The 23,294-nt window shown below is 40.1% G+C and overlaps 1 protein-coding gene across 7 annotated transcripts in view; it reads left to right on the forward strand.

Annotated features, from left to right (window-relative positions):
• The first annotated feature begins 940 nt into the window (after nt 1-940).
• ago2 (argonaute RISC catalytic component 2) overlaps nt 941-23,294 on the forward strand; it is a 33,295-nt gene continuing 10,941 nt past the window's right edge. The window contains exons 1-18 of one of the 7 annotated variants that reach the window (XM_015357460.2): nt 941-1,170; nt 6,703-6,741; nt 11,202-11,382; nt 13,575-13,679; nt 14,923-15,043; nt 15,567-15,748; nt 17,594-17,730; nt 18,126-18,260; nt 18,973-19,060; nt 19,274-19,421; nt 19,663-19,782; nt 20,094-20,216; nt 20,604-20,737; nt 20,853-21,037; nt 21,185-21,344; nt 22,253-22,343; nt 22,457-22,651; nt 23,035-23,169. In XM_015357460.2, the coding sequence (XP_015212946.1) occupies nt 1,146-1,170; nt 6,703-6,741; nt 11,202-11,382; nt 13,575-13,679; nt 14,923-15,043; nt 15,567-15,748; nt 17,594-17,730; nt 18,126-18,260; nt 18,973-19,060; nt 19,274-19,421; nt 19,663-19,782; nt 20,094-20,216; nt 20,604-20,737; nt 20,853-21,037; nt 21,185-21,344; nt 22,253-22,343; nt 22,457-22,651; nt 23,035-23,169 (2,304 nt within the window). In that variant the 5' untranslated portion in view covers nt 941-1,145. Of the gene's footprint in view, nt 1,171-3,839; nt 5,108-5,618; nt 5,722-6,702; nt 6,742-11,201; nt 11,383-13,574; nt 13,680-14,922; nt 15,044-15,566; nt 15,749-17,593; nt 17,731-18,125; nt 18,261-18,972; nt 19,061-19,273; nt 19,422-19,662; nt 19,783-20,093; nt 20,217-20,603; nt 20,738-20,852; nt 21,038-21,184; nt 21,345-22,252; nt 22,344-22,456; nt 22,652-23,034; nt 23,170-23,294 lie in introns of those variants that run through there. The other 6 variants (XM_015357465.2, XM_015357461.2, XM_015357467.2 and 3 more) reach the window with 6 other exon arrangements.

Below are 23,294 nucleotides of genomic sequence, written 5' to 3' on the forward strand. Positions count from 1 at the left end.
CATGTCAGTTGAATTCACGCTGCTTTTCCAGACAACCCTACTGCACCGTCTAGAATCCATAAAATAATATTTGGCGGTTGCATTTTGAGTTCTAGTTACAGATTCATAATTACACGTGGGAAATGATCAACGCTGTTTAAAGTCGAAACAACGCGTTCTTTTCTTCCTAAACTTGGGCTCTGGGGGAGATGAACAGGATAACAGGCAGAAAGACACGCTTGCAGAGGTTGGCAGAGGACGTGAGCGTCGCTTGAAAAAGTTCCCTCTCCAAGTACAGAGGACTCCCGCTTGCAGTTAACAGGGAGGGGAGCGAGGCGGGACATCGCGTCTGGTATGCAAACAGGACAGTCTTGATGCGTGTTTTCTGAATGGCCGTTTTTATAACGGCTAACCACGCCGCAATTATGTTTCAGATTTTAGAGTAGCCCCATCCTCTGTTTATACTTTACGACGAAAAAAAAAGTAACATGTTAAAAGAAGTCATCACAGATCAAAGACACTCAAGCCCTTATTTACTTTATGTTACACGCGACTGTTCCTGGTACCGACACTTAAATGGAAATATTTTTTATATTGTCCCATACTAGATTAGGGCGCCTGCAAAGTAAATATAGTAAAATAATAAAAAAAAAACTGGTTGGTATCCGGTTTACAAATCATCGTCAAAGCGGGCTGTATTTTGTGACTGAGCCAAGTTTTTGTTCCTTCGAAGCCTGTAAATGAACCACATTAAAAAACAAACAAACTGTACAGGCAGGTACGTTTTTGCCAGTTTTTTGTTGTTGTTGTTGTTGTTTCCCGGTGCGGTAACTGAAAAAGCCCATCGCTTCAAGCCTATGAACACCGCGCAGCGGCGGCGTCCGCCCAGAGGGCCCCGGGCGAGCACATGGCTTTCACCGCGCCGGCCCCCCTGGGTGACGTCACGGCCCCTTCTCCTCTCCTGCGGTGAGCTGCTGGGGGAGGAGCGGAGGAGCCCAACTAGCGAGGATCCGTGTTTGTGTTTCATTCCCTTCACCCCCCAACTTTAATCCTCTCGAGTGAGGCTGCCCCTCTTGTTCAACGTAATCACGGCGAATAATTTTTTCTTTGGGGGGGGTGGAAATCTGAAACGTGGAAAGTGAACGGCAGCCGGACGAGACGGAAAGATGTACACGGGAGGAGCAGCTGGCGGTAACTTCATCTAGTTTCTTTTTTTAAAAAAAAAATACTACAGAATGTGTGTTGATGGGGGAATTTAAAAAGCGGAGGAGGAGGTGGTGGTGGTGGGGGGGAGCGTTTATTTGTTTAAGTTTGCCTTTTAGTGGTTCCGTAAGGAAAGTTGGGCTTCCAGTTGAAAATCGCTTCGTGTTTGCAAATCGCCAGGCGTGGGGGGAATGAGATAACGAGTCTTGACGCGGAGAGCGAGTCTGGAGGAAAGAGTTGGGAGCAGAAGGGAGGGATAGAGGCCCAAGACACCGATAACGTGAGGAGAGTAGGTCGGGGAGGGGGGGGTTATCGTGGTACGATTTCGGACGAGCCCCTTGCGAGGTGAGCCGGAGTGGCGCCGCGGTCGTGCGAGTTGGCGCACCAGCTGCGCCTCACGGCGGTTTCTGGTCGCGCTGGCGGGGTTGGCGGTAGGCCTGAGCGCCAAGCCCCGAGCTGGCGTGAGCGCGCAGGCGGGGGGACCGGGGCTGAACTCCCGGGGGCATCCGGCGCTGGCGGCTCGGAGTCATGGAACCGGTGCACCCCGCTTCCTCCTGCGGAAACGCACGCTGAACAAGCTCACGAGTTTATCAACGTGAAAATAATGACTAAATATGGTCTATAAGGCTGCTAGGCACGTCTCTGTACACTGGACAGCACAATGGTTGCGATACTGTACTTTCAGCATCGTGGACTTTTTCTGCTCTGAGACCAATGTTTTCGTCAGCTAGCGCGTATTAAATGCAGAATTTGTACGACACAATTGTGGCTTTTGAATATGTAGGGTGGATCTTGAGATCTTATATCAGTGGTGGAGTGTTATGTGTTGTTAACGGCAGCAAGAGTTTAACTTCATTCCCACACAACTGGGTCGTTCATTACGGTGATGTTGTTATTGAGGGTTTTAAAGTGAAAAGTGCGCAGCTAATGGTAGTTTATCTGTCTAATTTCCACTGTGAACCACAGCGGTTCAGGTTGCGGTTTGCCTGGCATCAGAGCATACCTGTTTTTGAAACTGGAACTAGACCAGAACTACAATCTAAACTCCTTTTTTTGTATCCGAAATGCATCGGTTTTTTTCCCGCTGGCTCTCCTTGCCCTTTTAAGTAATTACACACTGCAACACAAGACATTTTACGTTGTGTACTGTATTACAAAGGGACTTTATATGTGATCAAGAACGCAGATTCCAGTAATGCATCTTCAGTTTACCTTAATCATCCTCATTTTCCCTTTCCCTTTGACTGAAGGGGGCTTTATCTGGGAGAAAGGGGATGTCCCTGTCATCTCAACGGTAGGGAGGGATAACTTGGCTAGTGTAGGTGCAGAAAGATGAAGCTATTTTTGAAGTAGGCCATACGTCTTTCAGTGTGATGACCACAAATATCCATGTGGTAATTGAAATTGTTCTGTTTTAAGACATATGAATGACAAAGTAGTATGGGCTAAATTTCATTAGAAGATGACTGCTCTAATGGCATTTTGGTGTGGATATCACATCTCCCATTTGGCTTTGATATTCTTGAAAACTAGGTATGGCTCATATGTAGTAAGTGCTATGAGTGATTTTGAGTGTCAAAATGAGAAGGTGATTGTGCCTCGCCCCTGGTACAGAATGATGTTAAAAAAACTGTCTAGGGTAGATAAAAAAACCCTAAACTGATGGCGGGATTTCAGTATGCTTCAGTTAAGCGTTCTTAAAACTGCTGCTTGGTTTCCTCTGATTTCTAGATTCAGACGTGAGCGAGTTATGTGCTATCCTCAGGTTCACTCAGTTCCTGACTGACAGAAGAGTATCTTAGTCAAGTATCTGCACAAGTTCCTGGAATTTGCTGGCCAGTTTGTATGATCTGAAAGCCTTGCACAAAAGCCAGGCCCAGTTGGCTCAGAGCAATCCATTGCACTCTTATTTTGTAGCTACAAGTACAGCTTTGCTCCCTTTTACAGCCTAGAACAGCAGTAACACATTATGATCAAAACCTCAGAAGGTCTGTGAGCATAGTGATTCGTATTTGGATTTCCACAACTTATATATTGTAAACTCACGATGTATTATAAACTCAGAAATAAGTTTATTGTTCAGATGAAATGTATAAGGAGTGTTTAAAGCTGTATTTTGTTTTAAAAGCAGACCCTTGGAAACAAAGGTTGGTTGTAATACTAATTTGATATTTTCAACAGTGACTCAACTTTTCGATGGCGAGTTCACTTGTAGCATTTAAGTAAGTGAAAATGTTTATAAGCCTTATATCAGATATTCTGGATTGCAAATGGTAGGGAAACACACTTGGAGAGTTTTTGATTATTATTCGGGGGATTTTTTCGAGACTTTCTGGCAGTGGGCACGTGGAAAAAGGTCAGATCCTGGATCGGACGGCACTGTTTCTAAAAAAGGTTTGTGAGATAGTGGAAGATACGGAGGCACACTTTCTTGGAAAATTGAGTGTCTGCCTTTTCACTTGATCTACAGACATGAGAAACCTGTCTCGGCTGTTACTATTTGTTTGTGATAGATTGGATGAAAAAGATGAGATCAGTACAAAATTGGCCTGTCAGCTCTGTTCCAGCAGAATTAACATCCTGTATGTCTGATTCCTGACCCTCAAATAATCAGTTTGTAAATTTGTGCAATAATATTTTACTAATCATATATGGATGTGATTTGGTCAGTTACACTTATATAGCTCTTTTCTAGACACTCCACTCAGAGTGCTTTACGGTAATGGGGACTCCCCTCCACCACCGCCAGTGTGCAGCCCCCACCTAGCTGATGTGACGACAGTTCACCAACGTAAGCTCTTAGTGGGAAGAACAAAGTTATGAAGCCAGTTAATAAATGGGAATTATTAGGAGGTAATGATTGGTAAAGGCCAGGGGGGAATTTGGCCTGGACACCAGGGTAACACCCCTACTCTTTTCAAGAAACTCCCTGGGATTTTTAATCACCACAGAGAGTCAGACTCTCAGTTCTACGTCTCGTACCAAAAAAGGACAGTGCCTTTTTTTTACAGTTTGATGTCCCAATCACTGTGCTGTAGGACCCACACAGACTATAGGGTGACCACTCACTGTTGGTCCCACGTACCCCACTGGTGTTACTGGTCCCACTTGAGCTCATTTGAAATGAAAATACCTTAACCATGAAACTCCCAGGTCCATCGTTTTCCACTCCCGACTTCATTCAACAGATTATTACTAAATGGATCAAAAAGTTAAGTTTTAAGACTTTCTGAATTTGATTTTTAAGGGTGATCTCTAAGACCTGCTAGATTGTGGCTTTTATGGAGCAGATGTGGCTACCCCTGACACCCATAGACGAAGCAAGGCATATTTTATACAGAGGACTGCTGGCCTATAAAAATGGAGCTTCCAACTGAACGTTGATTTACTGTTTTAGAACGGTATGCTTGAAGCTCGGATCTCTACTTGGGATGTTTGTGAGGTACTGGGGCTCTTCTGTGGATCTTTATTGAGAAGGGTGTTTGATTGGTAAGCAGATGTGGTTCAGATCTCGCTGAATCGGAGTTCTGCATTGGTTGATTATTTTAAAAAATCACAAGTGGATTGCAGAACTACCATATGTGCGGATATTTTTGACAACCTAAAAGGGCCCAATATCAGTATGCATGCTCCAGGCACCTAAAGTAATGGGTCCCTGCAACAAAATCAAAAGGATACGAAGCCAAAGAAGGGTGGCGTAATGGAACTGTCACTAGCCCTGGGTGATGTGAGTGTGTGTTTGTGTGTCTGGCCTGCGCTGGACTGGCATCCTGTCCAGGGTGCACCCTGCCTTGTGGCCACTGCTTGCTGGGATAGGCTCTTGCGACCCTGACCTGAAAGAAGAGGTTAGTAAATGGATGATGGAAAGGTCTCTACCAATCAGCTGGATCAGAGATGTGAGCGTTTTCGAAGAAGATGAATTTATGTGAGTAATGACAGCTTTTAACACCAGAAGTATCGGCGCAGTGGATGTTTTTGGTTGCGAGCTGAATTTGAATTTCCAGGGAACTGTTTCCTTTGAAAGTACTGTTGCTGTTTGCAGTGACATATTTATGCAAAGGTGGACAGTTCTGCAGTGAGTGCTAGAAAAAGTCAGCAAAAACCGGCAGTGAGGGATGGCGCAAGTTTGTTTCTGATATCAAGGATTGCCAGGCTGTGTAAGACCCACCAAGTGTTCCATTGAAGTTGCAAGTTGGAAATTACTTATGGATTATCCAGGTGCTTTTTTAAAAAAAAAAATAGGATTAGGATTAGGGATAGCACAATATGTAGGGGTTGCAAGGTGGCAGATTATTTTTTTCTGAGACTCTGAAGTAAATTCAGTGTTATTTTTGTCGGACATAATTAGCTAGTCTTGTTTGTGTCATTAGGTGTGTCTGGAAGCTCTAAGGCAGCACAGCTGCTGTATGCTGTCTGATAAGAAACCTACTGGGCAGTGGCTGCTGTAGTCCTCAGAGAAGATCTGCTTGTATTTTAACATCCGAATACATGCTCTGCTGCAGTTTTGCAATATTATTGCATTAATTAAGCATGGGAATGGTGAGATTTTGTTTATAGTCATCCTTGATGTATCATAACAGCCTAATGGCAAGGAGGAAAATCAGTCGTTTAACAGCAGTGTTTTGTGGAACAGTGGTATCCAGTTTAATTGCTTAATGTAGAGCATAATAGCTTTTTTTCTGCTGTATAACTTGTTGGGTGATGAAAAGCTGCATGCTTATGGCATAACTTTTACATTAAAGATAGAATCAAGAAGTGGTATATTGAACTTTAAAAGCCTTTTTTAATGTGATATATATTTTGCTGTCATTTGGGAATTGTAAGCTGCTCTAGACAACAGACATTTGGATGAAGGGAGTTAATTGTTGCATTGTATACCATTAATAGGTTTGATCTGCAAATCTGGGAACTGCTTTAAGTGAGCACTTCTAAGCAACGAATTTGAGTAGTTGAGCCTACTACTGTGGATTCAAGACTAAAAGCATGTTTCAAGCTAAGCTGTTCTTTTACTACTAAATTCATGTAGAAATTTAAGGAATTTTGAAAACAAACCATATTTTGCGATTGTTTGGACCTGGAATTATACAGATGGCGGTTGCTAGTTATTTTGGGGACAATACAGATTTTCTTGAAAAACTGTTACCCACACTAATACGCAGGTTTGCTCAGACTTATAGCTGTCACTGTCACGATAATGTGTTTCTTTCCCTATAGTTTTATTATAAAAAATCACAAAGTGATGCAGAAAGTTTATTTTTGAAGTATTAAGTATTATGCTTATCTCCAATAAACTTGAAGGGTTTAACCCTTTGCATTAGCTTTACCTGTGGCTTGGTAAAATGTAACTTTTTTTTAAAACCTGCTGTACTTGACTGTAGGCATATTTTGTTTATTGCACGCTTGTATTCTACTGTGTTTCATCATTTAACCCATTACCCACAAACTGTTTTACACGCCCAGTGAAAAATTGTGATAGGTTTTCCCTGATATTTCAAAGAGAACTGTTTTTGTTTCCTATAGCTGCTGAGATGTATGAGGAACTTCAATCCACTCATTCTGGTAAGCTTCTCAGAATTGTGCACCCGTGATTCCGTATGTTGTGTATGAAAATTGTTAAAGACAGTCTAAACCACATGCTTATTTGTAATTTCTAACCCCATGGAATTTTGCTAAATAAACCACTATAAAACATATTAGTTTAGATATGGTCTAGGCAGGTGCGTGGTTATTGTGTGGTAGCATGACAAGCCCTTTATATGTTTAGATGTGTAATGCATAACAAATATACCAGATCTGTGTAAAATTATTCATAGGCTATGAAGCCTTTTTCATTATCTTCTGGAAAAAAATGTTTACGGTCATCTTGATGGGCGAGAACATGAGTTGGCTGGAGTTTAGTTGACCTAGTTTATGAGTTAGTCAGGTATCTTGTGGATAGTAAGTTTCTGTAAGCTTTCAGCATTAAACTTGCATTAAACACCTTTAGCAACTGTAGTGTTCTAAAAATATAGGCTGCAGATGTTTTTAAATCGTTGTGCTTATGAATGTTTTAGTTTTTTTTACAAACCTTTTAGAACTTATTTCCACTATAACATTGAGCAAAAATAAGTACTTGATACTAAGGGAAGAGCACTTAACTCTCCGGGCTTGTATTACGTTTCTCTCTTGTTGGTGCAAAACGCAGATCTTAGCCACCCTGGTCTGGCTAATGGCAAAAATCTTTATTGTGTTAATCTTTATTATGTTGCAGCACCATTTGCATACACTGTTCAAGGCAGGCTTAGGTTTGGATGTACAATCCTACCCCTAAATCACAACATACTCTGTGATCTCTGGAATGAGGTGTAATTTAATATGGGTAGTTGCGTCAGTATGCGTAGGTTGTAAAGGAACAAGAAATAGGTTTATTCCATGCTGAAAAGAGACAAAATAATACACAACATTTCGGCCATGTGGCCTTCTTCAGGTGTTCTTCCTGGAGCTTCTGTACCTGAAGAAGGCTCCACGGCAGAAACGTTTTCTTTCTTCTTTTTTTCAGCATGGAATAAACCTATTACTTGCAATTTAATGTGCACACATTCCTAACACCTAAACTTTTTTTGCCCCCTTCAGCCAAAAGCAACTTTATCCACACCTGCTGCGAAGGCAGTGAGGTTTGGCCCCAGCTGAACGAAATTGTTTGCAAAACTTCTACAATTGAATATGTGAATCCTATTTCCTGCTTTGCAATGTTAAAAAAAAATGAGAAACAACATTAGGGTAATGCTTTATTAGCATATAGTTTTCAAATTATTTTGTCCCAAAACCTGATTTTTTTTAAGCCTGGCTTTTGGAAAATGAAATGAGTACTAAGTCTGCCACACTGAGGTAAATTGTGGTTTCAGCAAATTATGTAATTTGTATAGAATAGTAAAACTACATTTTAGAGGTGATAATTGCTTGCTGAGTAGATTAAAAGTGGTGTGGGTGTGGTTCAGGTTCCTGAGCGACTCAACTGGTAATGGTGCTTCTTTAAACTGCAGTTTGAAGTCTGTGGTGCCGATTTGAATTTGAGCCTCTTCATGTTATGAGCTGATTGTGACAGAGATTTACAAAACAATTGCAAGCAATTGAGCGCAGCAGGAGATAGTGTCGTAATTGGTTGCCTGGGAGGGGGGTTCCCTTAGCTGACTTAACCGACTTGCATTAGCATGAGTGAAGAATGTGTGCCATTCCTTCAGCTGCTGCTGAATTTCCTTTAAATTGCTCTGGAGTAAAAAGAATGGCTTGATGGGGGTGGGGGTTGAGGGGATCATGTGTGCCTTTTCTCAGTTTCCGCAGCTGAGCATAGGGGTTTGTTTTCTGGAACAGACTGGGAATTACAGGACTGTTGGCTTACTAAACAGCTGGCGATGCTAAACAAACAAACAAAAAAGATGCAGTTGACTGTTATACAGTATATGCACATTAAGTGGGTAATGAAAAAATGATGGCAACGTCTTCTGAAAAACGACAACAAAGTTGTTTACTGTTTGTATACGTCACACGTACAACACTAGTCAGGGAATTTAACTTAGAGGAACAGTCCTATCAATTTTGCATTGATTTTACATGCATGGAGGCCAGTGCTCTCCGAGCGTGTTAGAATTTTTACTAATTTACAGTTCTGTACCTGTTTGTTCTGTATGGAACTGTAACTGTTCTGTATGTGCGCTTGTTAATGACCTGCAAATGTATATGAAATTTGTGCCAGGTTTTGTTTTGTTTGCTACTTTAGTGATGGTATCAGCATTTTTAGTTATTGAATGATGGAGCCCTTGTTTTTTTAGCTTGGCTCTTGCTTCTCTGTTGTGTGTGAAACAGTGGTGATGGTGGTAGGGGGTCATTTTGCATTTACAGTTGCAGTTAGGGCAGCGTTGAGCCAGTGAAGGATGGGAGGGGTCATCTGGCAACATTTTACAGTGCCCGTAAACTATCTAAGAGCAGGCCTAGAAATAAACAGCTTAAGGTGTCTCTGTACTGAGGATCAAAAGACATTTAGCACTCTCCATTGTTTAGTAGAATAAAGTATGCAGATAATGGATAATGATTAGATGTTTTTGGTGTCCGTGTGTGACTAATTGATCACGACTAACAATCATCTACTCAAGTCACTTTGTTGCATGAGTGTTTCTGCACTAAATCGCCTTGTGGGTGAGAGAGGTGATTGGGCTCAAGGGATAAGGCATTGTTGAATATCAGACCTGCTGAACGTGAATCAAGAAAAATGAACAGGCCACGTTTACAAGTCTTGGTGGATTTGCCTGCAGGGGGTGATCTTTTGTATCGATCACCCTGATGGGTGGGTATCTGCTCCAGCCATGTCCTGGAGAGCCATACTCTCCCGTGTTCCAGTCTAGTTCTGACAGAATTAATAGGATTAATCAATTGCTTAATTAAGGGAAAACCTCTCCCTTAATGCAGCCCGTAAAATGTGTTGGACTGCTGCGCCCCACTTTGCAGACAAATTATTGCAATTATTTAATTGCAGATGACTTAAATACATACAGGGGTTGTGTGGAGTATGTTGTACAGTTCTTTTTGCGTTCAGTTTTTGAATAACTGAAGATAATTAGTTTTAAGTAAACATATTGAATTATATTTGGTGCACAGCTACAGATTCTTGTTCGAAATTTAGTCTTCACTGTATATATGTTATACATTAGCAGCTGTTTTTTCAACTTCATTAGGAACATCGACTTTCTAATTATGGAGTCTCAAGTGACTCATGTTGTATTTGAACCTTATTTAAAACTAAATAGGAGCATTTTTAGCACACGTTTGCATCCAATTTTACCGCCCATGTTTTGACGAAAATACAAAATCTTAAAGTTAAAAATGAAAACATCTTAAATTAGTGTCCCCAATTATTTCACTTCCAAACCTCAAATGAATAGGGCCCAGAGTTGACAGCTGGGATTCTCGTGATACCAGAAATTGTTTAATGTGGTCATCTCAGGTGAGGAGAAAAAAAACAAGCTCCCAAGTATTTTGGTTGCTTTGACATGGTTTTACTTGTCAAGGTATATTTTTGCTCAACAAATTCATTCTTTAGTTATCTTTCTCAGGGTTCATGTCCTTGGAAAGTAATTTTAGTTTGTAAATAACATACCAGCAAAGTCTAGGAATGTTCATCTTAGACCTGCTGAGCTAAGATAGACTATTTTGTATAGATCAAGTGCCCCGGAGATGTCCAGGAGAGGTCTCCCGGAGATGTCCAGGAGAGCCAGAGTATCTTTTGGTTTCCATTCTAGTTTTGACAGACGTAATAGGATTAATCAGTTGCTTAGTTAAGGAGGATCAACATTGTTCCCAGGTCCCTGCTCATTGATCTTTTCAGGCTGCCCGTAACTGCTGTTCCCAAGACCAAGGTTACAGGCCCCTGGTAGTTTAAATATAGCTTTTAAGATGTTTTTAGAACCACATCACTGTTTTCAAGAAGTTATGGTTAGTATGAAAATCCTAAACACATCACCAAAATGTTGAATGCATGTGTCGGAATTATCTTTTGTTACGTATACCATTATTGGGTCTTAGTTTGTAATCTGATACACGGCTACGTTTCGAAGCTGCATAAACATGGTTCACAGTGTGGTTACATTTCGGTGAAGACGATGTATAATGTTTTAAAAGCAAGAAATTTCCATTTCTTGTTGATCCTGTAGCATCACATGTGTTGCTCTGTTGCTGGAATAAGATTAATTGCTAATAAGTCAATTTTTATCAATTTAAGCCGCAATTATTATGCTTTCTTATACGCTCCTGTAAAGAGTTTTTATAGTGCGTCGTTCATGAAAGCCAGGTTTATTCTGAATGATGGACTGCTGAAAGCTGTGCTGAAGAGATAAAACAACAGACTGCTGAGGAAGTGGGAGCTGATTATAGCAGGCTGCTCTATGGTTGCTTCAGCTGAACAAGATCCAGACAAGCACACACCCGAACAGTGACGTGTGATTAACTGTATTCGTGTGACGACTTTAACCTTCAGTTTTTTTTTCCAGGCTCCCCCTCTCCACCGCCACCGGAATACATCTTCAAACCTCCTCCCCGGCCGGACTTTGGTACAATGGGGAGGATCATCAAACTCCAGGCGAATTTCTTTGAGATGGAGATCCCAAAACTCGAGGTGTATCATTATGACATTGATATCAAGCCAGAAAAATGTCCAAGAAGAGTCAACAGGTAAATGAATTGGGTTGTTTTTCGGTCGTTTTAAAATGTTAACATGCTTGATCTTGCCACAAAATGAGTATTTAAAACAGTTCTTCCCTAGAGCCAGAAATCCATTGTTGTGTAATACAGAAGGGTCTCAACATTTGGAAGGGTTTGGTGCAGAGAACTATCGCAAATAGTCGACTTCACATAAAATCAAGTCCAACTCTATACTGTTGCATACTATACTACAGGATGTAGTATGTATGGTTTGAAAGACATAAGTAACCCTCCATTTTATGATAAAGTACTCATGCTTTGGCTTTAAACTAATTTTAAATAACATCGATCAATTTCAAAGAAACAATAACCACAGAGTTATAGTAATCAGCTAAAATAAGCATGATTCCCCCAGGCTGATGCAGAATCGGGAGGGTTTGTAATGTAAAAGCAAGAGCACTTTGATGCTGGATAGTGAGTACTTTGGCAGGGGGCGGAGAGAGGCTCAGTCACTAGCGAGATTCAAATGGTTTTTCTAGTGTGGTGCAGTTAATCTGACAGTGATTCTTAACCTTCAGTTTGGTTTCATCTTGCTGTTTTCTTCTTCCATATGAGACCAAATCACAATAAGGAAATGTGTGAATGTTAAATTTGCAGATCTTGAGATGTCTTTTATAAGTTTCAGAAAGTATTGAATAGCATAGATTCAACGATCTGCTTAAGAGCTAACATGTATGCACTAAATAGAAAAAAGTCTCCTAAGGAGCACTTTTTAATCTTGACATTTTATGATTACAATATGGAATTATAACCTATTTTTGGGGGATATCTTTGGGAGGTTGCACAGTTGATTAGTACAGCTACTAATAAGAACTACATCATGAAGACAAAGGAACATTCAGAGCAAATTTGAATGACTTATTGAAGAATGCCAATCAGGGGATGGGTATAAGAACACTTCCAAGGCATTGAATATCCCCCAAAGTACAGTAAAGTCCATTATAAAGCAGTGGAGAAAATGTAGTACAACTGTGAACCTGTTTAGAGCAGGGCCAAAAGGAAATCTATTGTTGAAAGCAACTCACATCAGATTTTGTCTAAAGTTTGTCAGAAGAAAAGTGGAAGACTCTGAGACCAAGTGGAAGAAGGTTCTATGGTCTGATATGACCAAATTAAGCCTCAACACTAAGCATTATGTTTGGTGCAAGTGGGAACACCACTTCTGCCATGGGGTCAGCATCATGTTAAAAACAAAAACATTCTGTAGTAGCCAAGTCATAGCCCAGACCTCAATGCAATTGAGAATATTTGGCAAGAGTTGAAAGTTGCCATTCACCAATGGTCCCCACCCAACTTGAAGAAGCTTGAGCAATTCTGTAAGGAAAATTGGGCAAAATTTGCAGTGTCCAGGTGTGAAAAGCTTATCAAGTTTTTTTTGGCTTTATATTTATAATTGAGGAGAATCAGTAGGATATTATTTTTACATTGACATTTAAGAGTATTTTGTGTTGGTCAGTAAATCCCACTTAAAAACATTGATGCCATATTGTAACAATAACACGTGAAAAAACGTGAGGCGGGTGAATACTTTTGATAACCACTTTAAATGGGGCACCGTGGTATTAAATACATGTTTTATAAATTGTCTCATGTTAACCAAATAAGATCTGAGCTGAAAAAGTGTGATCATTTTGGAATTTTCCATGTCAGCCAGCAAATAAAGACGATCTGCACCAGAAATTGTTAATACAGTCTGAAACCCCAAAGAAGCTGTATGGTTCAGACTCTTTTCTCAATTTAAATTGCAATTTTGTGTAAGTGGTATTTGTTCCCTTTTCATTGTACAATCCTAACACCTCATGATGGTCTGATATGCAAACTTCATTTGGCGAAACCTTTTTTCTGACCAATTCTTAAGGCATCCCTGAGTTTGTGAAGACCCTCACACAAGAGCCTTTTCACAAAGCCTACTTCAGCTGGAGCTCATTCAAAAGGCATATCAAAGCAATCCATTCTTGCCCGTTTTAGTTTTCGGACTGCCCTCCAGTGTTGGATCAGGGATTGTTTTCCTCTTTCTTTGTTGTCGAGCATTATACACCTTCTCCCCGGGGTTTGTAAGTGGTCTGTTCTGTAAGAGTTGACATAATCCAAATTTCCTGTACGAAAAGCCCCTTTCTCAGCTGTTGCGTGAATGCATACAATTACCATTCATGCTATTGCAGCAACGCTGCCTTATTTGCCCTAGATCTGTCTGCAAGTGCGGAAGGGGGTGCAGGAGAGCACAGTTGCCAGTTCAACAGCTCTTATCTCCCTATGATGCTTAACAGGTATGTGTGCTAATCTCAGAGTGGGTAGAGAAACGTGGAGAGACAAAATAGCGATGAATGAAAAACATGTTTTAAACTTAAATATAGCATACCTTAAAATAAGCAGTACAGAAAATGAGAGGAATACATTTTATAGAATTTAGAAACGCAGTACACTGTACTGTTAATTAATTCAAAAAAAAAAGTAAAATCACTTAGGTGCTTACCCAACACGATTGCCAAAGGGGTTGCTCTCAATTTTCATTGAAAGTGCCAAGATATAATTTTGAAGAAAAAAAACACTTTTATGTACCTTCAAATGAGGTATTATGTAAAAAGTTGTGTAAAAATATGGAACGAGATAAAATGGCTTAATGTTTGTATAGAGCCCTTTATCAAAAAAAAGTAACGACAAGAAAATAGTTTCAAAAGTAATACACTTGTACTGGCGGCATGAAAAACTCAACAATATATTAAAAATGAGAAAACGATATCCACGGATTAGTGGATGAGTATATGCAAATTAATAAAAAAAACTTTTCCACGTTCACGTATGTAGAGAAACGTCTGTTGGAAAAACCTGATTTGTTTAGCTCCAAAATGGAAGTAAAAGAAAAGAATGACAAAAGAATCACTTCACAGGTTTGGAGAGCTGGTTAAGACCTACTTGCACATATTCTAGTCCTGTTGGCTATTTATAGCCCTTAATTAATAAGGTGGTAAACTCAGTTACACCTTTAAATTCTCAGTAACAAATCTGTAAAAAAGTTTCCTTTTGATCACATTGAACCAAAATACCATTTTATACTAGGAATTAATCTTGTGTGATAGTAAAAACGCTGTCACAAGAAAACAGTTTATCAAAGAACATCCGACATCTGAACAGTGGATTGATTTAGTGAATGAGATTTATATAATGGAAAGGATAACATTTTCTCTCAAATTAGTCAGAAAGGTTTAACTAATACTCATTAAACTGGATCAATTGTCCCCATTGAGACCTGATTTCAGTTTCTGAAGTAAAATGAAGTGATATTTCTGTGTAGATGCCTTTTTTGATTGGTTTTTTTAGGTAATGTTCAAATGCGTGTAGCTTCTGATTTTGTAGAAAATCTAAATTTGTGCAAGTTGAGTCTTACACAGCCCGGGGAGAGAGTGTGTTGCTTTTCCATTGTTTTTCACAGACCCCTTCCAGCCACAAGACCTGTTGTGGGTTTGTTGCGCTTGTTTGCTTTATGATGAGTTGTTTTGGTTTTTCTTCCAGAGAAATAGTAGAGCACATGGTCCAGCACTTTAAAACGCAAATCTTTGGTGATCGAAAACCAGTATATGATGGAAGGAAAAATCTCTACACAGCTATGCCTCTTCCAGTTGGGAGAGAGAAAGTAAGTTCAATTAACATATTTCAATAAAGTTGAAATTATTAAATGAATTTGAGGCTGCCCTGGTTTATTTGTCTGCACATGGTATTTCCTCAGAATACTCCGAGATGGTAGTCTTTGTAGAATTTTAAATTATTTACATTAAAATGTTTTACAGAAGACGAGTTAGTTTGATGGAGTCTGTAGGATGATTTGTGGATGATTTTTATATTGCTACATTAGCAACCAGTTGCTGCAGAAATTGTGACTTCAGTAGTTTAAAACTTTACCTGTGTACTTCACAGTAGGATTGTTACAATACCTTTAAGGCTAAAGTGTTGCTCACTCTCTGAGTAAAGCAGTACATCACACGCTTTTAATTTGCTCAGGGTTTAATACCTAAGAGGTGCAATTTCCAATGCAAACCTGAAACGGTAAAGTATGGCATGAAAACTCCTATTATTCTTCAGCCGTTCAAGTGCATAAAGGCTGGACTTTCAAGGATGGCTGTGGTACTGTACTGGAACTAATTTATTTTTCTCCGCAGACGGAACTTGAAGTTACCATTCCAGGGGAGGGAAAGGACAGAAGTTTCAAGGTGGCAATAAAATGGGTTTCTTGTGTCAGTCTTCAGGCTCTGCATGATGCACTGTCTGGGCGACTGCCAAATATTCCCTTTGAAACCATCCAGGCACTGGATGTAGTCATGAGACACTTGCCCTCTATGAGGTTAGTAATCCCAGTGTTGACTTGGGATCTTTGGGGACTGGTTTGTTTGAAGCAGGCGTAAATGCATTTTCTGTGCGTGAATAAAGCCTTGTTAAGCATTAGCTGTGTGTCTTCACGTCCTGCTGAAAGCCCTGAAGACAGGGTCAACACTTAATTCACTTGACTGATTACGATACTTCAGTGTTGTATTTAATTCAGGATTGATAGTAAATCCTTAAAGAAATTTGCTGTTCCAAATTTCATCATCCCTTGTTTCGTACATTGCTTTCAACTTGACAATGAACCCGTCTTGTCAATAGTTCTTTTGTGGGAAAAGAATCAACCACATGTATAACTAACAAAAATATTTAAATTTATGAATCTACATGTTTTCAGTTGCATAGGGTTGAATAGGCAAGTGAACTGAGGCAGGTTCATTACAGTTTTATCTTGCCATTGCTTGTAGTATCTAATGTAAAGTTTTGCTCTTTTGTATTTTTATATTTTAATAATTGTGTACACTATTAGTTTAAAAGAATCACAATGTTACACTTAGAATGTGAAGGGTTCTTTGAACAAAGCTAAAATTTAGGAGCTTAATGTACACTGCCCTCTAGTGGCCTTTGCAGTTTGTGCAGGAGCTGCCTCTGTGGAATTCAGCTTAGAAAAAGTATTCTGAAATACTGATTTGTGCTTCTGCATGTGTGGAGTCTTTCTGGCAGTTGAAATGTTGCAGAAGTAACCTTGTGATTTAGTAGATGCTTTTTGAAAAAGTGCATTTTGAATCGATGCCACCTTTATCTTACTCACACTCTTAGATTGAAGTAAGCACCAGCCTTGACTACATATCACAAAAAAAAATAAGGCTGATTGAATCATTCACATCTGTTTAATATTGATTAGTTAAGCTCAGTAAATGGTATGATAAGTAAATGTTATAAACCCTAACACCTGTAGACAGACCCTATTTACCAGTTTTTATTATGTACTTTTTATGTACATAATCATAACTGATGTTTCGTTCACACTATGGAATGGACATTTCTGACCCTATAGCTCTTGTTTGTTTCACTTCAGAGGTGAATGGTACCCTGCCTCTGATGACACGTTCTAGGAATAATGGTGTTTGTGTTGGCAAACAACATTACTGCTTCGCTTTTATTAAGCGGCTTTGAAAAACAGAAAGACAGCAGCCAAGAGAACAAGTTCCTCCATCGCTAAGAACATGCAGCAACTCTGCAGCCATTTCATAGGCTTCATCACTAGACCGAAAGGTGATTGGCAATTGCAGTTATTTAAACAGCACAGGATTAACTGAATTTCCTTGTGGCGTAAACATTCTCTACAGCAGCATTTGTATGATAAAGCTCCACCCAGCCAATCAGCTAGATATAAAATAACCTTTAATTTAATTTAATAATGTGCTGTCAAGTTATATTTTCTGATACCGACTGGAGGGCCCTTCAGTGAAAATCAAGGAAAACAAGAATGTTCCGTTTTAAAATGTTACAAAAGCTTTTTGTCGGACATTTTAAATGGAAATATTAAATTTTTCTACTCTAAAATTACAATGTGCGTAACTTCCAACCTGTCACTGCTCAGAAAGCCAACTTTCCATTTCTTTTGTGCGCTGATGAGCGAACGCTAATTCACGTTCGCAACCATGCTTGGAATAGACCTGCTCTGGGACCCTGAGCAGGTGACAGTTTTGAAAACGGAAGAACCTCATGATGATGATGATGTATATCACCTTTTAAGCGCAGTGCCGTTTAAACTGGTGTCAATCCAAAGTACAGCAGTGCAATATCTCCCAAGCGTTACGTGACGGATGTCTAATTACGGCGAACTTGTCTGTGCTTACAACAGGTACACCCCCGTAGGCCGCTCTTTCTTCACTCCCTCGGAGGGCTGTTCAAACCCCCTGGGTGGAGGCCGGGAGGTGTGGTTTGGGTTCCACCAGTCTGTTAGACCTTCTCTCTGGAAAATGATGCTTAATATCGATGGTAGGGTTTCAATCCGTGTGTAGATACCTTGTACTTGAATAACTGTTCTTTTTTCAATCCCTCCCCCCTGGCATTTCGATTTCACTTATCACTCCCCAGTCACAGATCAGCCTTCGTTCAGGCCCTTGCCTACGTGGCCATGCTACCCCCCTGTCCTGTGTTCTCCTGTTCGTGATGTCTCATCCACCTCCCTCTCTCTCACGCACACCTGCAGAAAGCTCAGCAGCTGAAACCTTGTTCCTTTGCCCCCTTTTATCGCATCCTTTCCTGGTTGCTTGGTTGTCATTGTCACTGACATATCTGGTTATAAAAAAAAAACCTAAAGACTAGCACTCGCCGTGTTCAGCTCAAAATATCTTCACAGCTAACTTCAATTTCTGTGTGATTTGTTTTAGTGTCCGCCACTGCGTTTTACAAAGCCCAGCCGGTGATTGAGTTCATGTGTGAGGTTTTGGATTTCAAAAGCATTGAAGAGCAGCAGAAACCGTTAACGGACTCCCAGAGAGTAAAATTTACAAAGGAAATAAAGGGTCAGTTATTTTAACAACGCGTTATTGTGGTTCTGTTTTCAATAAGTAGTTCAGGTGGGTAGCTGCGTCAGCATGCGTAGGCTGCAAAGGAACAAGCAATAGGTTTATTCCATGCTGAAAAAAAGACGAAAGAAAACGCAACGTTTCGGCCGTGGAGCCTTCTTCAGGTGTGAGGAACCTGTAGAAGAAGCTCACACCCGGAGAAGGCTCCACGGCCGAAACGTTATTTTCTTTCTTCTTTTTTTCAGCATGGAATAAACCTATTACTTGTTCCTGTTTTCAATAAGCCTCCTGTATGTATTCTCTGTTTTATGTTTCTCTGCTGTACTGTCTACTAATTACAATTTCATTGAAAGCTGACGTGCATTGGGAACTGGCTTGTGGTCTTTAGCCTACTGTGAGAGCAAGAGTTGTTGCTTCTTATTAGATCTAGAAGTGCTAATGTGTTAAAAACACTCCAACTGTATTAAAAATATTAGTTAATAGAATGCAGAAGGTGTCTAATTTTAGTGGGCAAGCCTATTCAATTCAACAGTTCACCCATGCGTAACTACTTGAAGGCTTTATAGGCACCCATAAGGTAACATGCATTTTGAAATTACTCAAAATACTGCGGCATGCATCTTAGTCACACCTGCTTTACAAATGCTTTACAAAAAATAAGCTTTGGATCTTGTGTGTGTGTATATAAATCTCATCTTCTTGATTATAGGTCTGAAGGTGGAAATAACACACTGTGGACAGATGAAAAGAAAATACAGAGTATGCAATGTAACCAGGAGGCCAGCCAGTCACCAAACGTAAGACTTCACACATGTATACATTTTCCATTCCTTGTAGGCTCTCTTGTATTATCTATCTGCATTTGAAATTGATGTAACTAGAGACTCAGATTGCTTTAATGCATATAGAGAAACTAAATTTTAGCATCTTCTGTCTTGAAACCTTGGAGAAATAGTCATTGGCATGCATCCTATTATTTGTCATACTAATTTTGTTTTTCCTTTGCATAGGTTTCCTCTTCAACAGGAAAATGGACAGACAGTTGAATGCACTGTAGCACAATATTTTAAAGACAAGTACAAGCTTGTCCTCCGTTACCCTCATCTTCCATGTTTACAGGTTGGCCAGGAGCAGAAACACACCTATCTTCCTCTAGAGGTTAGTCTAAACTCCATTGAGGAAAATAGAGCTGTATATCCTCGCTGATCACATTTTTCGCCACGAGACCAAAAGTGTTTGAAAGTTGGAGGCGTGTGTGGGTGCCAACTTCAATGTGTTGCGTGTCCATCACGTGTTTTATCTCTAGTTACCTAAACTAATTCTTTTTAAGAAGATTAGTTTATTCAGTCATCTGTTTCTCGGTTTATTCAAAGTGACCAATCTCTGTTTGTTGTAACAGGTTTGCAATATAGTGGCAGGTCAGAGGTGTATAAAGAAGCTGACAGACAATCAGACCTCCACAATGATCCGTGCCACAGCCAGATCAGCGCCTGACAGGCAGGATGAGATCAGCAAACTGGTGAGTATAACTATGTACTTAATAGTTGCTCTGTAGATCTCTGTACTGCACATCAGAAAAAGTATTATTTAAAACATTTCAGTGTATTCAGTATCATATTAATTGTAGATGAGCATCAAGAGAAATTTACACAGATATTGCTTCCTCTCTTTGGATTTCTCGAGTCTGTGTTGGATCTAATGTTTCAAACACCATTGAGCGTTTGCTCATGTACAGCTTCTTTTCCACTACATTATTTTCTAAAACTTTAGGAATAGAGATTCCAAACATTAGTCAGTCCTTGATAACCGAAATGACTACTTCTCTTTCAGATGAGAAGTGCCAGCTTTAACAGTGATCCTTATGTACGCGAATTTGGCGTAGTGGTGAGAGACGACATGACAGAAGTAAATGGTCGTGTTCTTCAGGCACCTTCTATACTCTATGGAGGCCGGGTACGTATGTAAATAGAATTATTATGAATACAAATGAGAATGTAATGTTGCAAATGAGAGGGTCAGCTCACCTGACTCTTGTGGTATTAATCTCTCATCCTTTAGATTAATGCACAGCATTTTCTGTTTTGAGAGTTTTGTTGTTTCAGAAAATGTCTTTGTAGTATTGGGATTTCTAAAGTTGTGTATTTGAGGAGTACAATTTTTAATTTCACAGCAAAATAGCCTAAATATTGTGCAGGTGTAGGGAAAGAGTTGCGTTGCGCTCCTTTTTTTTTAGTATTTTCTGTTCCAGAGGAAATAAACAAGTCTCCTTACTGAAGCCTTCACATCTGTTGGAAGCAGTGAGGATGTTTAATTCTTAACCTCTTCTGTTTTAACTTCCAGAATAAGGCAATAGCCACTCCAATCCAGGGCGTGTGGGATATGAGGAACAAGCAGTTTCACACTGGAATTGAAATTAAAGTTTGGGCGATTGCCTGCTTTGCTCCCCAGCGACAGTGCACTGAGCTTTTACTCAAGTAAGCACGGTTTCTTTCCCGTTACGTTTTTCAAGAAGTTTTGGAATAGTTTCCCGACCTCCGATTTTATGTGCTTATCCGTCGTTAAAAAGACGTCTTTTTTTTTCTTTTAAAGAGCTTTCACAGATCAGCTTCGCAAGATTTCACGGGATGCCGGCATGCCGATTCAGGGGCAGCCTTGTTTCTGTAAATATGCCCAAGGAGCTGACAGCGTGGAGCCAATGTTTAAGCATCTGAAGTACACCTACCAGGGACTTCAGCTGGTGGTGGTGATTCTCCCAGGGAAGACTCCCGTGTATGGTTAGTACTGCCCATATTCAATTATTCTGCACACATTTGCGTATCTTGTTTTTAGAAACTAAACCGTTTTTAGGCAACTTTTTAGCTTGAGTTAATTTATAGTTATATGGGTTTGTAATTGTAGTATCTTGTCCTGGGCAATTTTAGCTGAAGTGAAACGCGTTGGAGACACAGTCCTGGGGATGGCCACTCAGTGTGTTCAGGTGAAGAATGTGCAGAAAACTACCCCCCAGACTCTTTCAAACCTCTGCTTGAAGATCAATGTCAAACTGGGCGGCGTTAACAACATCCTTTTGCCACAGGGCAGGTAAGGTCAATTTTCATTGAAATGTGGAAAGAATTCTGCATAACCCGATATACAGTACATACAAGGTGTATTGAAATACTTAAGCAGCACTGGTATGTGGTAGTAAGGGAACGATTTGATGACTATCACTCTGTATAATCATTCTTCATCTTAATGCTTTTGGCCCATTTGGTCTTTAAAATGGAAATTACTTGTGTATAGAACCCTTCTGACTAGGTGTGTTCAACTATGGTGTCAGATCAAAATGACCCTGGACTAAGAACAGTAGTGTATTTAAAGCTGTCCAAATTCACAGGTAATGAGGACCTGTGCCTTGTTAGCAGTACAGGAATACCATGTTGGTTGTTCCCAGTACAAATATTCAGTCATGGTCTCTGAGGTTGAGTGGTGAACCTGTATCTGGTCATCAGTTACTAGATGATAAAGTGGCGGATCAACAGCTTTTCTAGACACCACTCTTTGGGATGTTTTGAGCTGAAATTCTGGGGCTCCCATCTTGCAATAATGTTTGACATGCTGAGATATTGCTGGATAATTTCAGTGTTACAAAATTCCGACTGTGTCGCGTTTGAACTCCTCTTCCCAGCATGTGATTGTCTAATAATGATGGACAGCTTCCCCCTCATCCCAAGCACTTGTCCATGGATTTAGTTGCAGTGTGTCCTTCCTTTGACCAGCATTTTGACCAAATGAAAAGATGAAAAGAACAGCCATTAGGTGTACATTAAATAATACATGGATTATAATTGTTTGTGCAGCTTTCAATAATTCTTATGATTTGCACAATACTCAGTGCTTAAGCATGCGAGTTGCGAAACATTTTGAGCACCTCATTTTATAGATGTAGGTCTGTTTTCTTAATGCAAATGTAAAGTTTCAGTGTGTAATCATAACATGATCTCTTTCAGGCCCTTGGTGTTTCAGCAACCTGTCATATTTCTGGGAGCAGATGTGACTCACCCACCAGCAGGAGATGGGAAGAAGCCCTCGATAGCTGCTGTAAGTTTTTTATGCTTGGCTTTAAATCCCTTATTGTGCATTTTTTTTCCCCTCCGAATCCTTATGAATGCCTTTGCACTGCGGGCCAACTGGCTGTTCTCCTGCTTTGCTAGGTTGTGGGTAGCATGGATGCCCACCCCAGCCGATACTGTGCCACTGTGCGGGTCCAGCAGCACCGTCAGGAGATCATTCAAGACCTGTCTGCCATGGTGAGGGAGCTGCTGATCCAGTTCTACAAGTCGACTCGCTTCAAGCCCACGCGGATCATCTTCTATCGTGATGGCATCTCTGAAGGGCAGTTCAATCAGGTAATCGGGAGGAGTAGATGTGCAGAAGGTGTGCTTTGTGTGGGCCGTTTTCAAAACTAGAGGATAAATTCAAGGGCCCTCTGTAATAAGTGAAGGACACTAAAATCGTGACCTATAAAAACGTTTTTATTGTGTTTTCAATCAAATGCATTCTCAGGTTGTTATCCTCTTGCCTTAGTCCTTTATTAGTAATTCAAGCTAATGTTATTAATATTAGAATGTTTCTTCTCAGTAAAGGGGGTAGCAGGTGAGAAATCCTCTGCTAAATTTGTAAGTTTGTGTGTTATGCCGAAATCGTGCAGTACAGCTGAGGCATGCAGATTTTGTCCTTCTGTCTAAAGTCTTCTTGAAGATGCCCCATGGTTGTTGTTCATTTTCTTAAGGTGCTTCATTACGAGTTACTTGCTATCCGTGAAGCTTGCATCAAACTGGAGAAAGACTACCAGCCAGGGATTACATTTGTTGTGGTGCAAAAACGCCATCACACAAGACTCTTTTGTATGGACCGAAATGAAAGGGTAAGGGATATTAACTAAATTCTGTCCCATGCACGAACCGAGGCATTGCACACATTTTTACTAATCTGAATCATTTTTGTCTTTGCAAACTGTAATGAAATCCAATTTTATAGAGGTGGTATAAA

This window comes from Lepisosteus oculatus, chromosome 10, assembly GCF_040954835.1.
Source record: "Lepisosteus oculatus isolate fLepOcu1 chromosome 10, fLepOcu1.hap2, whole genome shotgun sequence".
In the NCBI taxonomy this organism is placed as follows: Eukaryota; Metazoa; Chordata; class Actinopteri; order Semionotiformes; family Lepisosteidae; genus Lepisosteus; species Lepisosteus oculatus.